Consider the following 15,951-nt stretch of genomic DNA (forward strand, 5'->3'; position numbering starts at 1 on the left):
GCAGGATTTGAACCAGGGCCTCCAGAGCATTTCCCTGGGTCTCTGGATTACCAGTCCAACAACAAAACCACTGGCATTGTCCACAATATTGCTGGTAAGTGTCCAGGATAAGTTGATATTTGCAAGGTGAAGGGACATCAGCAGCAGCAGTTAGTGAGGAGGTTGATGGTAGTAAGCAGGCAGACTGATTCACCAGAAAACCTGCACCAGAGGGGATTCCATGGGATCCACCCAAATCACAATCGTTGGCACCGGTACAACAGACTCTAGTCAAACCTGATTTAAAAGCTTGTCAGGACCCTGACCCTGATGTGACTGTGGTCAAAGAGGCTGTACACCATAGCAAAGACTTTCCCTCATCCCTCACAGCAAGTAAGGACTCACTCATCACAAGGATGGCCTAGATGGCCTTGTTGGACTTGGGTCACACCTCGATGCCTTGAAAAGAATTAATTTTTTCTATGGATCAAATTGGGGCACTTTTGCTTTTTCAAGTCCTCGATATGTTACATAATTACTATCGGTGGCTGAGGATGCATCAGGATGGCCATCACCACCTGAGGCTGTGTCCAAATTAATCCAGACCTGTGAAATAAATGATCCCATTGGACACAGCCATCTGAATGATGTCCTCTGGGAAACACTGCAGATTAATTATACAGGCCCACTGCCCACAGTAAAAACAAGGGACTGGTATACCCTGGTAGTTATCGATATGTTGAATGGCCTCTCCCCGGTTTGAACTCGCTGGTGTATCAGAAAGTCGGTTGAATGAATTAATCCCTTCCCCTACTTGGAGCAGGTGAACAGCCTCTGCCCAGTGTGAATGGTGTGTCAGCAACTGGTACCTGCTTTTAAAACTCCCCTGCTGGATTGAAGCTTTCTCTGTCTTTAAAAATGATGCAGTCACTACAGCTAAAATCTTTTGGGAACCAGATGGGGCTTTCTGAAAAGGATAGAGATTGATAATGTTTCTTATTTTATGGCAGAAGTAATACAGCAGCTCTGTCGTCGTGCGTGTGGAACCACATTTCCAAACCCCCTACCACCCAGAGCCCTGTGCAATGGCCGAGATCTTAAATCACTCTGGAGAAATGACACTGAAAAAAGTTGTCATGAAGGGAGCTGATGATATGGTCAAGGCCAGTGACTGTGTCACTGCCTTGCCTGGTATCTCAATGACCTTTCACTCCACTCCTGTTCACTCACCCGGTCACAGCCTATTTCAGCTTGGCCAATCCAGATTGTAACCGCTCCCCCCCCCACCCCCTGCTGGGGTCCCACTCCCCATTGCTACTCAACAGAATAAGGACCAGTTTCTCCAAAACCTCCACATCCTCCCTGCCACAGGCAGTGGAGAAGATAGTGCTGCCCATCTCAACAGCTCCAGGGAGAAATGCCCCACCTGTTACATTAACTGCTCAGTTGGAGATGAAGTGATATTAAAAGCATTGTTAAACAGGGGGAGCCTGGGTGGGTTACTTGGGAAAGTCCATATGATGGTCTACATAAATTGGGAAAAACAAGTCTTAGATTGAGTATTCAGTAGCAAGAGAAGGAAACACAATATCTGTGTACCATGGAGATCAGTGTAAATAGTAAAAACTGAAAAGGTCAGATAGCCATATGGAGAATAAATACTGTGTTTGATTTTATCCAACAGGGACAACATATGGATGGTCATGGTGTTCCTGGACTGTGTCCAGGCTGAATTTCTGTTCCTGCCGTATGATCGTCCCCCAGATTGTCCTTTCTGAGTTCCAGCCAGGTGACGTTAAACACTCAGGTGGGAAAGACAAAAATCTACAACAATGTATTTAAAACAAAGCTGATTTATTTGATATATAACCAGAATATTAAACTTCAGTTCAGTTATTAACAACAAGAAAGAAATACCAACTTTCAGAATGAACAGGGTTCAGTCCTGGATGTGATTAACAACAGCAGAATCCAACCCCTGCAGTCAATTCTGAACTCGCCACACACGGAGCAGGTGAATGGCTTCTCCTCAGTGTGAACTCGCTGGTGTATCAAAAAGTCGGATGAATGAACGAATCCCTTCCCACACTCGGTGCCAGTGAACAGCCTCTCCCCAGTGTGCGTACATTGGTGTGCCAGCAATTTACACCTGCTTTTAAAGCTCTTCTCGCAGTCAGAACATCTAAAAGGTCTCTGATCAGTGTGAACCAGTTGGTGTGCCTTGAGCAGGGATAATCGGGAGAATCTTTTGCCACACATGGAGCAGGTGAACGGCTTCTCCCCAGTGTGAACTCGCTGGTGTATCAAAAAGTCGGATGAATGAATGAATCCCTTCCCACACTCAGAGCAGGTGAATGGCCTCTCCCCAGTGTGAACTCTCTGGTGGGCCAGCAGGTGGGCTGACTGAGTGAATCCCTTCCCACAGGCGGAGCAGGTGAACGGCCTCTCTCCAGTGTGAACTCGCTGGTGTGTCCGAAGGTCTGATGAATTAATGAATCCTTTCCCACACATGGAGCAGGTGAACGGCCTCTCCTCAGTGTGCGTGAGTTGGTGTCTCAGAAGGTCAGATGACCGAGTGAATCCCTTCCCACACAAGGAGCAGGGGAATGGTCTCTCCCCAGTGTGAATGTGTCGATGAGTTTCCAGCCGCAATTAGTATTTGAATCCTTTCCCACAGTCCCCACATTTCCATGGTTTCTCCATGGGGCTGGTGTCCTTCTGTCTCTCCAACTTGGAAGATCAATTGAAGCCTCATCCACACACACAACACTTGTACATTTTCTCCTTACTGTGAATTGTGTGATTCTTTTCAGGCTGTGTACTGGAACACTCTCAATCGAGTGTGTGCGTCTTGCTGCTTTTCCAGTCACACTGATGTTTGAAATCCCTTCACATGGACAAACGTTTCTCCTTCCATGTTCAGAGACCAATGATATTCAGGTCCTGATGAATCAAGTGACTCTGTCAGATCTTGATAATTGGTTTTAGTTTCCCATCTGTATATCTTCCCCTCCTAACACCCTGTTAAAAAAAAAGTTTACCTAGAATTACACAGAATATACAGAATAGAAACAGGCCATTTGGCCCAACTAGTCTCTGCTGGTCTTTATACTCCACATGCTTCTCATTCCATCTACCTCAACTCAGTTTTTCACTTTATTTTTCTATTCCTTTTTCTCTCATGTACTCATCTAGTTTCCTTTTGAAATTATCTCAGCTTTTTGCCACAACTGCTCCTTGTGGTAGTGAGTCACTTTCGAACCACTCTGAGTAAACACATTTCTCCTTATTTCCCTATTGGATTTATCAGTAACTATCTTGTACTTCTGGCCCCTGGTTTTGGATTCACCCACAAGTGGAAACACCTACATCTACAACGTCTCGCATGGCAGGCTGAGCAGAAAAATAAAAAGTCAAGGAACCCCAGAGCAAGATGCAAGTTGGAATCAAAATAGGCTCAATGGCAGGAAATGATGAATGACAGTCGATGGGTGTTTTTTTATGATTGGAAGGCTGTTTCCAGTGGGGTTTCACAGGGCTCAGTACTGGGTCCTTTATTCATGGTTTATACCATTGATTCAGACTTAAACGTCGGGATGTGAATAACAAATTTGCAGATGATACAAACATAAGGCTATGAGCTTGGTAGTGAGATAGAAAGCAGTGTCCCTTAATTCTCAATTCCCTCACAAGAGGAAACATATTCTTAGCATCTACCCTGTCAAGACCCCTCAGAATCTTGTATGTCTCAATAAGGTCACCTCTCATTCTGCTCAGCTCCAATGGATACAGGCCCAACCTTTCCTCATGAGACAACACCTTCACCCCAGGAATCAGCCCAGTGAACCTTCTCTGAACTGCTTCCAGTGCAAGTATATCCCTCCTTGAGTAAGGGGACCAAACACAGTACTCCAGATGCAGTCCTATCAATTCCTTGTACAATATTAGCAAGATTATCCTACTTTTATACCCCATCCTCCTTGCAATAAAGGCCAACATCCCATTTGCCTTCCTAATCACTTGCTGTACCTGAATGTTAACTTTTTGTGATTCATGTACAAGGACATCTAGATCCTTCTGTACTGCAGCCTCTCTCTATTTCAATAATATTTTGCTTTTCTATTCTTCCTTTCAAAGTGGACATCCTCACATTTTACCACATTATACTCCATCTGCCAATTTTTGCCTACTCACTTAGCCTATCTATATCCTTTTGCAGACTCTTTGCATCTTCCTCACAACTTGCTTTCCTACCTATCTTTGTATCATTAGAAAATTTAGCTACAATACAATTGGCCCCTTCAGCCAAGTCATTAGTATAGATCCTAGGTAGTTGAGGCCCCAACACTGATCCCTGTGGCACTCCACTAGTTACAGATTGCCAACTGGAAAATGGCCCATTTATCCCAAATCGATCTTTCCTGTTAGTTAGCCAGTCCTCTATCCATGCTAATATATCACCCCCAACACCATGAACTCTAATCTTGTGCAGTAACTTTTAACGTGACAACTCATTGAAGGTCTTTTGGAAATCCAAACACACTCCATCTACTGGTTCCCCTTTATCCACCCTGCTTATTACATCCTTAAAGAACTCAAGGCTTCTTGGTCATTTTGGAGGTGAGGATGAAGCAGACAGGGGAGAGGGAGGGCCCTTCAAAAGAAACTTGAGTTAGAGATATTAACAAAATCCAACACACTGTGCACTCAACAAAAAGCTGATTTGACTTTTGTCCAGAATATTAATCACTGTAACTGGGCTGGGCTTCATTAACATCAGAAACAGACACCAATGGACAAATGGATTAACAGCAAAGTCCAATCAGAGTAGATACTTGTGAACTCGCTGGTGTCTCAGCAGGGTGGATGAGTGAGAAAACCCCTTCTTACATACGGAGCAGGTGAATGGCCTCTATTCAGTGTGAACTCGTTGGTGTGTTAGCAAGCATAATGACCAAGGGAATCCCTTTCCCCGCTCTGTGCAGGTGAACGGCCTCTCTCCAGTGTGAGGTCAGATAATTGCTTGAACCCAGTCCTGCAGTGAGAGCACCTGAACAGTCTCTCATCAGTGTGAACATGTTGATGATGCATTAGTTCCCCAGAACTTATATAGCACTTCCTGCAGTCTGGCATTTAAAAGGTCTCTTGTCAGTGTGAATTCTCTGGTGAACCAACAGGTTGCATGACAAAGTGAATCCCTTCCCACACTTCAGCCAGATGATCGGTTGAAGCCTCGTGCACACTTTGAACAAATGTATGGTTCCAACTTCCGAGTTCAAAATCTAATGATATTCAGGTTATAATAAATTGGGTGACTGCATTAGATCCTCATGTGATGTTGAGTTTGAGTTTCGCAACTGCAAGTTCTCACCTTCTAATATCCTGTAAAAATGATTTAAAACAGAAAAGGGGAGTAAGAGACAACCCATTAAAACATAAAGGCAGGGTGTGAACTTGAGCTGAATGAATCTGGTAATTTGTGGGGCTGGCACTAGGAAAAAGTGACCATGAAAACTGCTGGATTGTCGTAAAACTCCAACTGGTTCACTAATGTCCTTCAGGGAAGGGAACCTACCATCCAGTTTCCCTACACAAGACTCTGTGGGAAGATTGAGAGACAGGGAGAGAGGGTGTGGCGAAGGAGAGGGATTTTATATTTCTACAACTAAGCTAGAAGTTTCCCACAGTTACATTTATACAGTTTCTCCCCGGTGTGACTGCGCTTGTGGCTCGACAAGTTAGATGATTGGCTAGATGATTCTTATCCACAGAAAGCACATATATACAATTTCTCCCTGTTGTAAATGCTGCTTTTTCCTTCCAGGTTCAAAATTATATGATATTCGGATTAGGACAATCTGCCAGTCTGAACCTACACAAGGCCCTGGCCTCGATAGGGGTAAGGAGACAGGGAGGGGGGGGGGCGGGAGATTTTATGTATCATCAACCTGATCAGAACTTTGACAAATCCTTCTAAACCATCAACCTCCACCACCTAAAAGTAAATCCTTCCCTTCTAACCCCCTGTGAAAGGAGTTTCCAAAATCCATCCCTGTCACCCCAGGATAGAAATTCACAATATTCTTTCCTCCTGCTGACAGGGGCAAAGATGACTGCGCATGCGCCCCGCTGGACATTGCTCCCTATAAAGATGGCGGCCGTTAACGCGCGCCTGTCATCAGGTACAGCCCCGCGGCTGCTGCCCCACTTGGACTAAATGCGGGATTGGTAGATTCTTAATTTTGTTCCCAGGCATCCACTGGGTGTTTATGAGGCCTTCTCACCCATTCCGCCTCCTCCATTACCCACCTATAATCAGCCGTTGTGCACCGGTTGCGGAATCGAGACGACCGCCTCACTGTCGCTCCAACACAGAGTGCGCGCGCCCCCACGGGAACTAAATGCGCATGCGCCATTCACAATCCACCGTAGCGCCTGCGCCATGATTTCCTATGGTGAGTATAGGGCACATTCTGTATCGTCATGGATGCTGGGTAAGATCCGTACCATTAAAACACGATATTGTTGAATAGAAAATTATGATTTGTGATCGGACTACGATGGAGCCATGGGGCCAAGATATAAAACTATTAAATTAATTGAAACAGCAAACAAATTGGCCCTCCATCATAATTCTGTCCTGGGTATAATTAACAACAGAACAAACCACTACAGTTAGGTGTGAATTCACTGGAGTCTCAGCAGCTGGTGGGTGAGCAAGTAATTTTTCTTCCCCATTCATGGAACATTTAAACCATGTCTTGCCTGTAAGAGACAAGTGGATAAAATCCTTTGAACTTTTAAAGCTGGGGTGTGAACAGGTGGGCAAACTGAATAAATCCCATTGCACAAGTGTAGTATCTGAGTGGGCTCTCTCCAGAGTGACTGTGCTGCTGTGTCAATAAATGGAATAACTGAATGAATCCATTTCCACATTCAGCTGGTGAACAATCCATTCATGGGTGTGAATTGACCCATCAGTTTCCAGCTCAGATGAGTATCCCAAACCCTTCCTGTGATGAATTCCAGATTCTCAACATGCTCCCAGTAAAAAAATACTGTCAATGCTGTAAATTGGGAATAAAAACAGACAATTCTGAAATTTCAAGTAGACCTGATAACATCTGCAGAGGGGAAATATTTACATTTCAGGTCTGCAACCTTTCAATGAAATGTTAATCATGTTTCCCAATCCATAGATGCTGCCAGACATGGTGAGGATTTGAAGCATTTTCTGTTTTTATCTCCTGTTGAAGAAGTTTCTCCCGAATTGCACATTAGTTTTATTGATGATGAACTTATATTTATTCTCATCCATCTACAACTGGAAACATCTTCCACTTGTCTTCCCTGTCAACCCCTTTTATAATCTGAAAAGCTCGATCAGGTCATCTGTCACTCTTTACCAGGGAAAACATCTCTAGCTTGTTCAATCTTTCTTGACAGGTATAACCTTGCAGTTTTGGCATTATTCCAGTGTAGATGCAACAATCACCCTTTCACCCCTTCAGTTCCCACATTCTAGGCCCCAAATACAGTTTCCAAGTGATACAGCAAATTACTTGCACTTCTTTCAATTTAGGATCATGTATTCACTGATTATGATGTGATCCCCTCCACACTAAGGTGACTAAACCAATATTGGGCAACTGCTTTGTGGAAAATCACAATTCAATTTTCAAATATATTCCTGAGCATCTGGTCATTTGCTATTTTAATTCTCTGCCCCATGCCCGGTTTGACCTCTCAGTCCTCAGCCTCCTGCACTGATCATAATCATCACTCCCATTTTTTCAGAAGGTAGGTGCTGGTAATGGTTCTGCTATTACTATTTATGTCTATTCTGGATCTGTCTTTTATTTGTTCACTTGTCCCATAAGTTTATTGTCTCATCACAGAATTTTGTCTCGCATTATCCCCCCCTTTATCATTTAATAACTCCTGCCTTCCATCAACAATATTCATTCCTCCTCTTCACCTCTTATCCTTGACTTTGTACTTGTTTGTAAACTATAATATCTCTAAATTCTTCAACTTTTGATAAAGGTTCACTCACCTTAAGCATTGATGCTGTTGTCCTCTCCACAGAGGCTGTTTGACCTGCGGAGTGTTTCCAACAATATCTTTTGAGTTCAAATTTGCAGCCTCCGCAGTATTCTGTTTTTGGGTCACTGTGGATCAGTTTTCTCTCACTTACCGTGACCTGTTTAAAGAAGTTAAAGAAGGAGCCATTAAAGAATGAGGCAACAGTTATTGTCATGCTGTTCAAAAACAAATGGAATAAAATGTTAATTGATCATGTTTTTATATACTTTGATGGGATGTGGGGGTCACTGTCAAGACCAGCAGTTATAACCAAAGCCTAATTTCCATTGAACTTAGTGGCTTGATCGACCATTTTAGAAGGCAGTTAAAAGTCAACCACATCACTGTGGGCCTGGAGTCACATGTAGGTCAGACCAGGTAAGAACAGCAGATTTCCTCCTCTAAAGGAAATTCGAGAACCAGGTGGGCTTTTATGACAATTGATGATAGCTTCATAGTCACCATTTCTGAGACTAGTCTTCAATTTCAGACTTATTGATGAACTGAATTTAAATTCCACCCACTTCCATGGTGGGATTTGAACCTGAGTTCGCACTTCTGGATTATTAGTCCAGTGGCCTGATCATCTGCCCTTTGCAATTGAAACACAAAGTTTCCACGTTGGCTCAAAGCAGGAATTTTATGCGTAAAGCAAACATTCTGCACACTGCACTATGGAAATTAGTGTCAAACATTCCCAACCAGGGGAGCTGACAATACATCTCTCAGTCCAATTCACAAAAGGAAATGCTGGGCTTACTGAGTGGGTCAGACTGAGTCTGTGGAGAGAGAAACAGTTATTGGTTCAAGACACTAAACTTCCATCAGAATTGGAAAAAAGACACACAATAAATTTTTTAAACAAATGCACAGTCAGAGAATGGGGGAGGGGTAAATAACTGAAGAGGAGGTTTGTAATCGGAGGTATTGAATAACAAGGTTGAAGGTAGGAGGTATTGAATAACAAAAGGATGATGATGCAAGGCAAAAGTTAGGGTAATAGAACTACTGAAGAAACTAAAGGTGGGAGAGCCATTCTGTATCTGTCATCTATTTCTACTCTGGTTGGAAATGTGTTCCTTATTTGTTGATTCATTTCACTTCTGTCCCACACTGAAAATTCTCAATCCTTCTCCACCATTACCTTTTACAAACATTTCATTGAACAATCACCATTTTGAAGCACTGAAACAATGAAGTCATAGAAATATTTTCATAACCATCTTGTTCATGCTTCATATCAATATTTTAGAGGTCATTTTTACTTTGGGGAAGATTAAAATTGTACCGTTAAGGTTATTAAATTCTGGACTTTAGAAATTGCCAGGACACCTCAAGAAATGGCAGTTCAAAGGCTGGTCCATGTTTGTTCAATATGATCAGAATAAAAGAGAGAAAGAGAGAGAGAGAGAGATCTATAAAATGGCAGGGGAGCTCGTTTAGCCAGAAATCTGGAGACAGAGTGTGTGTGAGCTGTATGGTCCTGTCTTTGTTAAAGAGGTGAATTATTTAAGCAGACTTCAGGGTTAAGAGGGTTGGTTAATCAGTGTAAATATCTATTGGTACATGGGCTCTTTTTAAAAATGTCATCATACATTGTACATTAGGTCACACGTACAAACTTGTCCCTTGCACTTCCTGTGAAGTGGATGGCAGTTTTCACTGGCAGTTTCAGTGGATTGAAGAACAGAGTGATGCACAGACACAGTGCGGTTCTGATGAACAGTCACAGACCTGAAACGTAAACTATGTCTCTTTCTCCACAGACACAAGCAGATCTGCTGAAAACTCCAGCATTTTCTGCTTTATTTCTGATTTCCAACATCTGCAATATTTTGCTTTTCCTTAACTGGAGAGGGCTGAGAATGTGGAACTCATTGCAGGAAGACAGGAAATGTTGGGAAAACTCAGCAGGCCCGGCAGCATCTGTGGGGAGAGAAACAGAGTCAACGTTTCAAGTCCGTATGACCCTTCTTCAGAGCTGAAGAAAAGTGGAAATGTGATTACATTTATACTGTTAAAGGGGGTGGGGCAGGTGGAGCTGGATAGAAGGCCAGGGATAGGTGGGGACAAAGGAGGGATTGACAAAGATGTCATGAACTAAAGGACAAAAGGAGTGTTAATTGTAGTGGTTAGCGCTAAAAAAAAGTTGCTGATAGTGGCATAAAGATAAGAAAGCAGAATGTGATAATAGCAGAACAAGGGTAGCACTGTGTGAAAGAACAACATGGAACAAGTAACAGATGGCCCTGTAGGGGATAGGGTTTGGGGAGGGGGTGGTGTGTGGTGGGGTGGGAAAAAAGGATAGAAAATGGGATAGAAGGGGGATATAAAAAGGGGGATAAAACAATGGATAAATGAATACAAATGAAAATAAAAACGTGGAAAAAAAACTGAATGTAGAAAAAAGGGGATTAGAAAAAAGGGGTGAGAATGGAGGAGAGAGTTCACAGTCTGAAGTTGTTGAACTCAATGTTAAGTTCAGAAGGCTGTAAAGTGCCTAATCAGAAGATGAGGTGCTGTTCCTCCAGTTTGCGTTAGGCTTCACTGGAACATTGCAGCAGGCCAAGGACGGAGATGTGGGCATGAGAACAGGATGGGGTGTTGAAATGGCAAGTGACCGGAAGGTCTGGTTCATGCTTGAGGACAGACCAGGGGTGTTCTGCAGAGCAGTCACCCAATCTGCGCTTGATCTCTCTGATGTAGAAGAGACCACATTGGGAAAACAGCTGAGTTTTCCCAGCATTTTTTGTTTTTGTTTCAAATTTATAGCATCTGCAGTATTTTGCTTCTATCATTTCAAGAAGGGTTTGAGATTCCCATCTGAGCGTAAAGTGATGGGTAAGTTCACAGCAAGAAAGTATCATCACCAGCTGAAGGTGGAAAGGTATTCAGTTGGTCATCCCATTTACTGACACAGCAGCACAGTCAGAGTGCAGAGAGACCTTTCACATATTTCACGAATGAGAAAGGAATTACTTAGTTTTCTCACCTCTCAATCCACCAACTTTGAAAGTTCAAATGACTTGATTCACAATTAGTGCATTCTGACTAGCAAAAGGCAGCTTAAGTGTTTTGTGTCTTGGGAAAACTCCACGCACTGACAGTCCAGTGAGTTTCCATCTAACTGTTAAAGCATTAATTTTTATTAATTACACCCAGGATGGGAATATGGTGGAGGACCCGTGCACTTTGGTTGCCGTATTAATTGATTTAATAATATTATATTTTCGCCCTGTGACTCCAGTCGATCACAAAACATAATTTTCTATTCAACAATATCATGTTTCAATGACCGGAGTCTTACCCAGCATTCGCGGCGGCGCAGAACGTGCCTTATCCTCGTAGCAGGATCTTCTTGCGGAGGCGCACTACCGGGTGTGACTCGAGCATGCGCAGTCGAGGCCGCACCAGGAAATGGTCGAAGCTGTTGACAGATATCGAATCCAGGCGATATAAATGAAGCCGGTAGATGGGGAGGATTGGAGGCGGTAGAGTGGGCGGGGAGGCTTGATAAATACCCACTGGCGGCCTCAATGTCGGAATAAGGAGCTAGAGCTCCCGACGTCGCAGCGAACGGGGAGGTAGCTGCGGGCCGCGGTTGTCAGTCACAGGCCGCAGTTAACGGCCGCCATCTTTACAGGGGGCAAAGTGGAACAGAGCGCATGCGCGGACATCCCAATCCCTGTCAGCAGGAGAAGAGAATGTTGTGCATTTCTATCCTGGACTGACAGGGATGGATTTTGGAAACTTCTTTTACAGCGGGTTAGAAAGGGAGGATTTACACACAGCAAACTCTTCTGACATAGCTCTTTAAAGTTCTGATTGGGTTGGACAGATGTGGACAGAATATTTACACTTTTTGTTAGTAATAAATCCAAGAGGAAAACGGGAGATATTTCTGTCCTCGGACAGTTGTTAGAATGTGGAACTCGCTACTACAGGAAGTGGTTGAGACAAATCCCTGAGATGCTTTCAAAAGTAAACTAGATGAGAACAAGAGAAGAAAGGGATTAGAAAGATAAATTGAAAGGCTGAGATGAGATCGGCAGAATAGGAGGAGACACCTGTGGAGTAGAAACTCCAAGACATACTAGATAGACCGATTAGCCTGTTTGTGTAATGTATGTTCCATGTAATTCTTTGTAAACTTATTTTACAGAAAAAAGAAGAGAAAGATTTGCAGTCAGGAAAAGTAAACCAAACTTTACATCAAAATCTGACGGTCTCTCAATTCATCTGGATCTGAAGATTTGTATTTCTGAAGGATTTAATTGACCGTCTCAGTTGGAAACCGGTGAGAGACTGTTCACCTGCTCCTGTGGGAAGGGATTGATACAGCTGGTAAGCATGCTGACACGACAGCGAGCTCACAATAGTGAGAGGCTGTTCACCTGCTCCGGGTGTGGGAAGAATTTCATGTGTTCATCCAACCTGCTGGCACACCAGCTCGATCACTTTGATGAGAAGCCTCTTCAATGCTCTGACTCTGGGAAAAGCCTTGAAACCTCTGAGGAACTGGTCCTACACCAGCAAGTTCATACTGATGAGAGACTGTTCAGCTGCTCCCACTGTGGGAAGAGGTTCAGGCTGTCCTCCCGCCTTGCGGAGCACCAGCTCCTTCACACACATGAGAGGCCGTTCAGCTGCTCTCACTGTGGGGAGTCGTTCAGTGAGTCAGTGCATCTCACTGAGCAACAGCAAGTTCACACCAAGGACAGGCCATTCAGCTGCTCCCAGTGTGGGAAGAGATTCGCTCAGTCCTCCCATTACACTGAGCACCAGCTTGTTCACTCCGATAAGAGACCTTTTAAATGCTCAGAGTGTGAGAAGACCTTTAAAAGACACAGTGAACTGCTGAGACACCAGCGCACTCACACCAGCGACAGGCCATTCACTTGCTCTGTGTGTGGGGAGAGCTTCACCCATTCAGTCCAACTTCTGAAGCACGAGGGTGTTCACAATGGGGAGAGACCCTTCATCTGCTCCATGTGTGGGAATGGATTCACTCGGTCATCCAACCTTCTGGCACACCAACGGGTTCACACCGGGGAGAGGCCGTTCACCTGCTCTGACTGTGGTAAGACATTTACTCGATCATTCCACCTTCTGACACACCAGCGAATTCACACAGGGGAGAGACCGTTCACCTGCTCTGACTGTGGGCAGAGATTCACACGGTCATCCCACCTGGTGAGACACCAGCGAGGTCACACTGGGGAGAGGCCGTTCATCTATTCCACGTATGACAAGAAAGTTCCTGAATCCACCCTCCAACGTGTTCACTCTGATAAGAGAACTTTTAAATGTTCTGAATGTGAGAAGACCTTTACAAGAAGCAATGACCTGCTGAGACACCAGCGTATTCACACTGGGGAGAGGCCCTTCCTCTGCTCCGAGTGTGGGAAGACATTTGCACATTCATCTGATCTGGTGAAACACCAGCGCACTCACTCTGGGGAGAGGTCATTCCTCTGTGCCGAGTGTGGGAAGAGATTCACTCGGTCATCTGATCTAGTGAGACATCAACGCACTCACACTGGGGAGAGGCCATTCACCTGCTCTGAGTGTGGGAAGGGATTCACTCTGTTAGCCAACCTGCTGAGACACCGGCGAGTTCACAGTGGGGAGAGGACATTCCTTTGCTCCGAGTGTGGGAAGAGATTCACTCAGTCATCCCACCTGCTGAGACACCAGCGCATTCATACTGAGGAGAGACCTTTTAAATGCTCTGACTGCGGGAAGTGCTATAAAACCTCAGGAGAACTGATGTACCATCAACGCGTTCACACTGAGAAAAGACCATTCAGGTGCCCTCACTGCAGGACTGGGTTCAGGAAATCATCTCAACTCACTTTACACCAGCGAATTCACACTGGGGAGAGGCCGTTCACCTGCTCCAAGTGTGGGAAGGGATTTGCTCACTCAGGCACCCTGCTGACACACCAGCGAATTCACACTGGGGAGAGGCCATTCACCTGCTCCGAGTGTGGGAAGGGATTTACTTGTTCACACCACCTGCTGAGACACCAGCAAGTTCACAGGTCACCGGCAAAGTTGGATTTTCTTGATTTTGCTGCTGAGAATTACATCCAGGACTGAACTTTTTCTCCTTTCTACCTCTAGAGTATTTAGTTCTCAGACCTTCAGTTACTCTCACGGAAAAGTCCCAGCTCCCCATGCCTTCCAGAGTGTCTTTCTTAGCCTTGGGATCCAGGGAAGGCATCTGTAAGGATCACTAAACACAAAACTCAACCTGTTAATCAGTTTCAGCTCCTGAACTTGGTGTGTGTCCCACAGCATCTCTCTCACCTTCGATGTGTGAATGGAGCATCATGTCTGCAAACCTGGCTTAAATTGAAATCCACTCAGTAAATGTATTTAATGAAACACTGTGGCTGATGAGACAATGTTAAGGTGCCAGCGTGCGGCTGTATTGCTGGGTCAGCCGTGGCTCAGTGGGTAACATTCTCATCTCTCAAGCAGAAGGTTGTGGGATCAAGTTCCACTTCAGCCACTCAGCACAAAAACTGAGGTTGACTCTCCAGTGCAGTACTGAGGGAGTGCCTCACTGTCAGAGATGCTGTCTTTCAACTGAGAATATTACACCAAGGCCCCCACCTGGCTGCTCGGGTGGATGTGAAAGATCCACTGGCCTTTAATTTGAAGAAGGGCAGGGGAGTTATTCCTCATGCCCCAGCCAATATTCATCCCTCAGCCAATGTGACAAACACAGATGATCTAGTCATTATCATGTTGCTGTGTGTGGGAGCTTGCTGTGCACAAATTGATTGTGATGTGTTTCCTAAATTACAACAGTGACTGTACTTCAAAAGGATTTCCCTGATGTAAAGCACTTTGGGACTCCCTGAGGTGGTGAAAGGTGCTATATAAATGCAAGTCTTTCTTTTCTCTGTGTTTTGCCTATAATGGAAAATGCCTGAACCTTTGTCCCAGTGGAACCTTTGCTGTTATGAAATTTGGGTGTATTAATGAGCCTCACATCCTCATTCATGTCTGCTGCAATTGTGTAGAAAGGAGATGTGTAAAGAGCTAGTCTTTGTATGGCGATGTGAACCAAGGAAATGGTATCTGTGTGTGATAGTGACACAGCCTTGTACACACACTCAGAGCAATGCACCGATATCCTTGTGGTTACTGTTTGAGCAGAGTCATCACGAATGTAGTGAACAAGTTAAATATAAATATCTCCAGTGTAGCTGCAGCTTGTTAGAACAGAGATAGGGAGAATGGGAAATGAAATTGAACCCAGATAAATGTGATGTAGCAGATTTTGGTCAGAACCATAGAACACTACAACACAGAAAACAGGCCATTTGGCCCTTCTAGTCTGTGCCGAAATATTATTCCGCTAGTCCCATTGACCTGCACCTAGTCCATAACCCTCCAGACCTCTCCCATCCATGTATCTATCCAATTTATTCTTAAAACTTAAGAGTGAGCCCGTATTTACATCAGATGGTAGCTTGTTCCACATTCTCACCATTCTGAGTGAAGAAGTTCCCCCTAATGTTCCCCCTAAACCTTTCCCCTTTCACCCTAAAGCCATGTCCTCTCGTGTTTATCTCTCCTAATCTAAGTGGAAAGAGCCTACTTGCATTTACTCTGTCTATACCCCTCATAATTTTGTAAACTTCTATCAAATCTCCCCTCATTCTTCTACGCTCCAAGGAATAAAGTCCTAACCTGTTTAATCTTTCCCTGTAACTCAACTCCTTAAGACCCGGCAACATCCTAGTAAATCTTCTTTGCACTCTCTCAATCTTACTGATATCCTTCCTGAAGTTAGACGACCAGAACTGCACACAATACTCCAAAGTTGGCCTCACCAATGTCTTATCCAACCTCACCATAACATCCCAACTC

The 15,951-nt window shown here is 44.3% G+C and overlaps 2 protein-coding genes across 2 annotated transcripts in view; one reads left to right on the forward strand and one right to left on the reverse strand.

The window, feature by feature from the left end:
* Positions 1-1,834: 1,834 nt before the first annotated feature.
* Positions 1,835-15,951, reverse strand: part of LOC121270570 (gastrula zinc finger protein XlCGF57.1-like) — a 42,501-nt gene continuing 28,384 nt past the window's right edge. The window contains exon 3 of the mRNA XM_041175938.1: positions 1,835-2,608. Within this exon, the coding sequence (XP_041031872.1) occupies positions 1,903-2,608 (706 nt within the window). The 3' untranslated portion in view covers positions 1,835-1,902. The remainder of the gene's footprint in view (positions 2,609-15,951) is intronic.
* LOC121270557 (zinc finger protein 420-like) lies at positions 11,476-15,454 on the forward strand. The gene is made up of 2 exons (XM_041175921.1): positions 11,476-11,532; positions 12,227-15,454. Exon 2 carries the CDS (start codon positions 12,415-12,417, stop codon positions 14,164-14,166), a length of 1,752 nt encoding a protein of 583 aa, XP_041031855.1. The 5' UTR covers positions 11,476-11,532; positions 12,227-12,414; the 3' UTR covers positions 14,167-15,454.

Source organism: Carcharodon carcharias, chromosome 27, assembly GCF_017639515.1.
Source record: "Carcharodon carcharias isolate sCarCar2 chromosome 27, sCarCar2.pri, whole genome shotgun sequence".
In the NCBI taxonomy this organism is placed as follows: Eukaryota; Metazoa; Chordata; class Chondrichthyes; order Lamniformes; family Lamnidae; genus Carcharodon; species Carcharodon carcharias.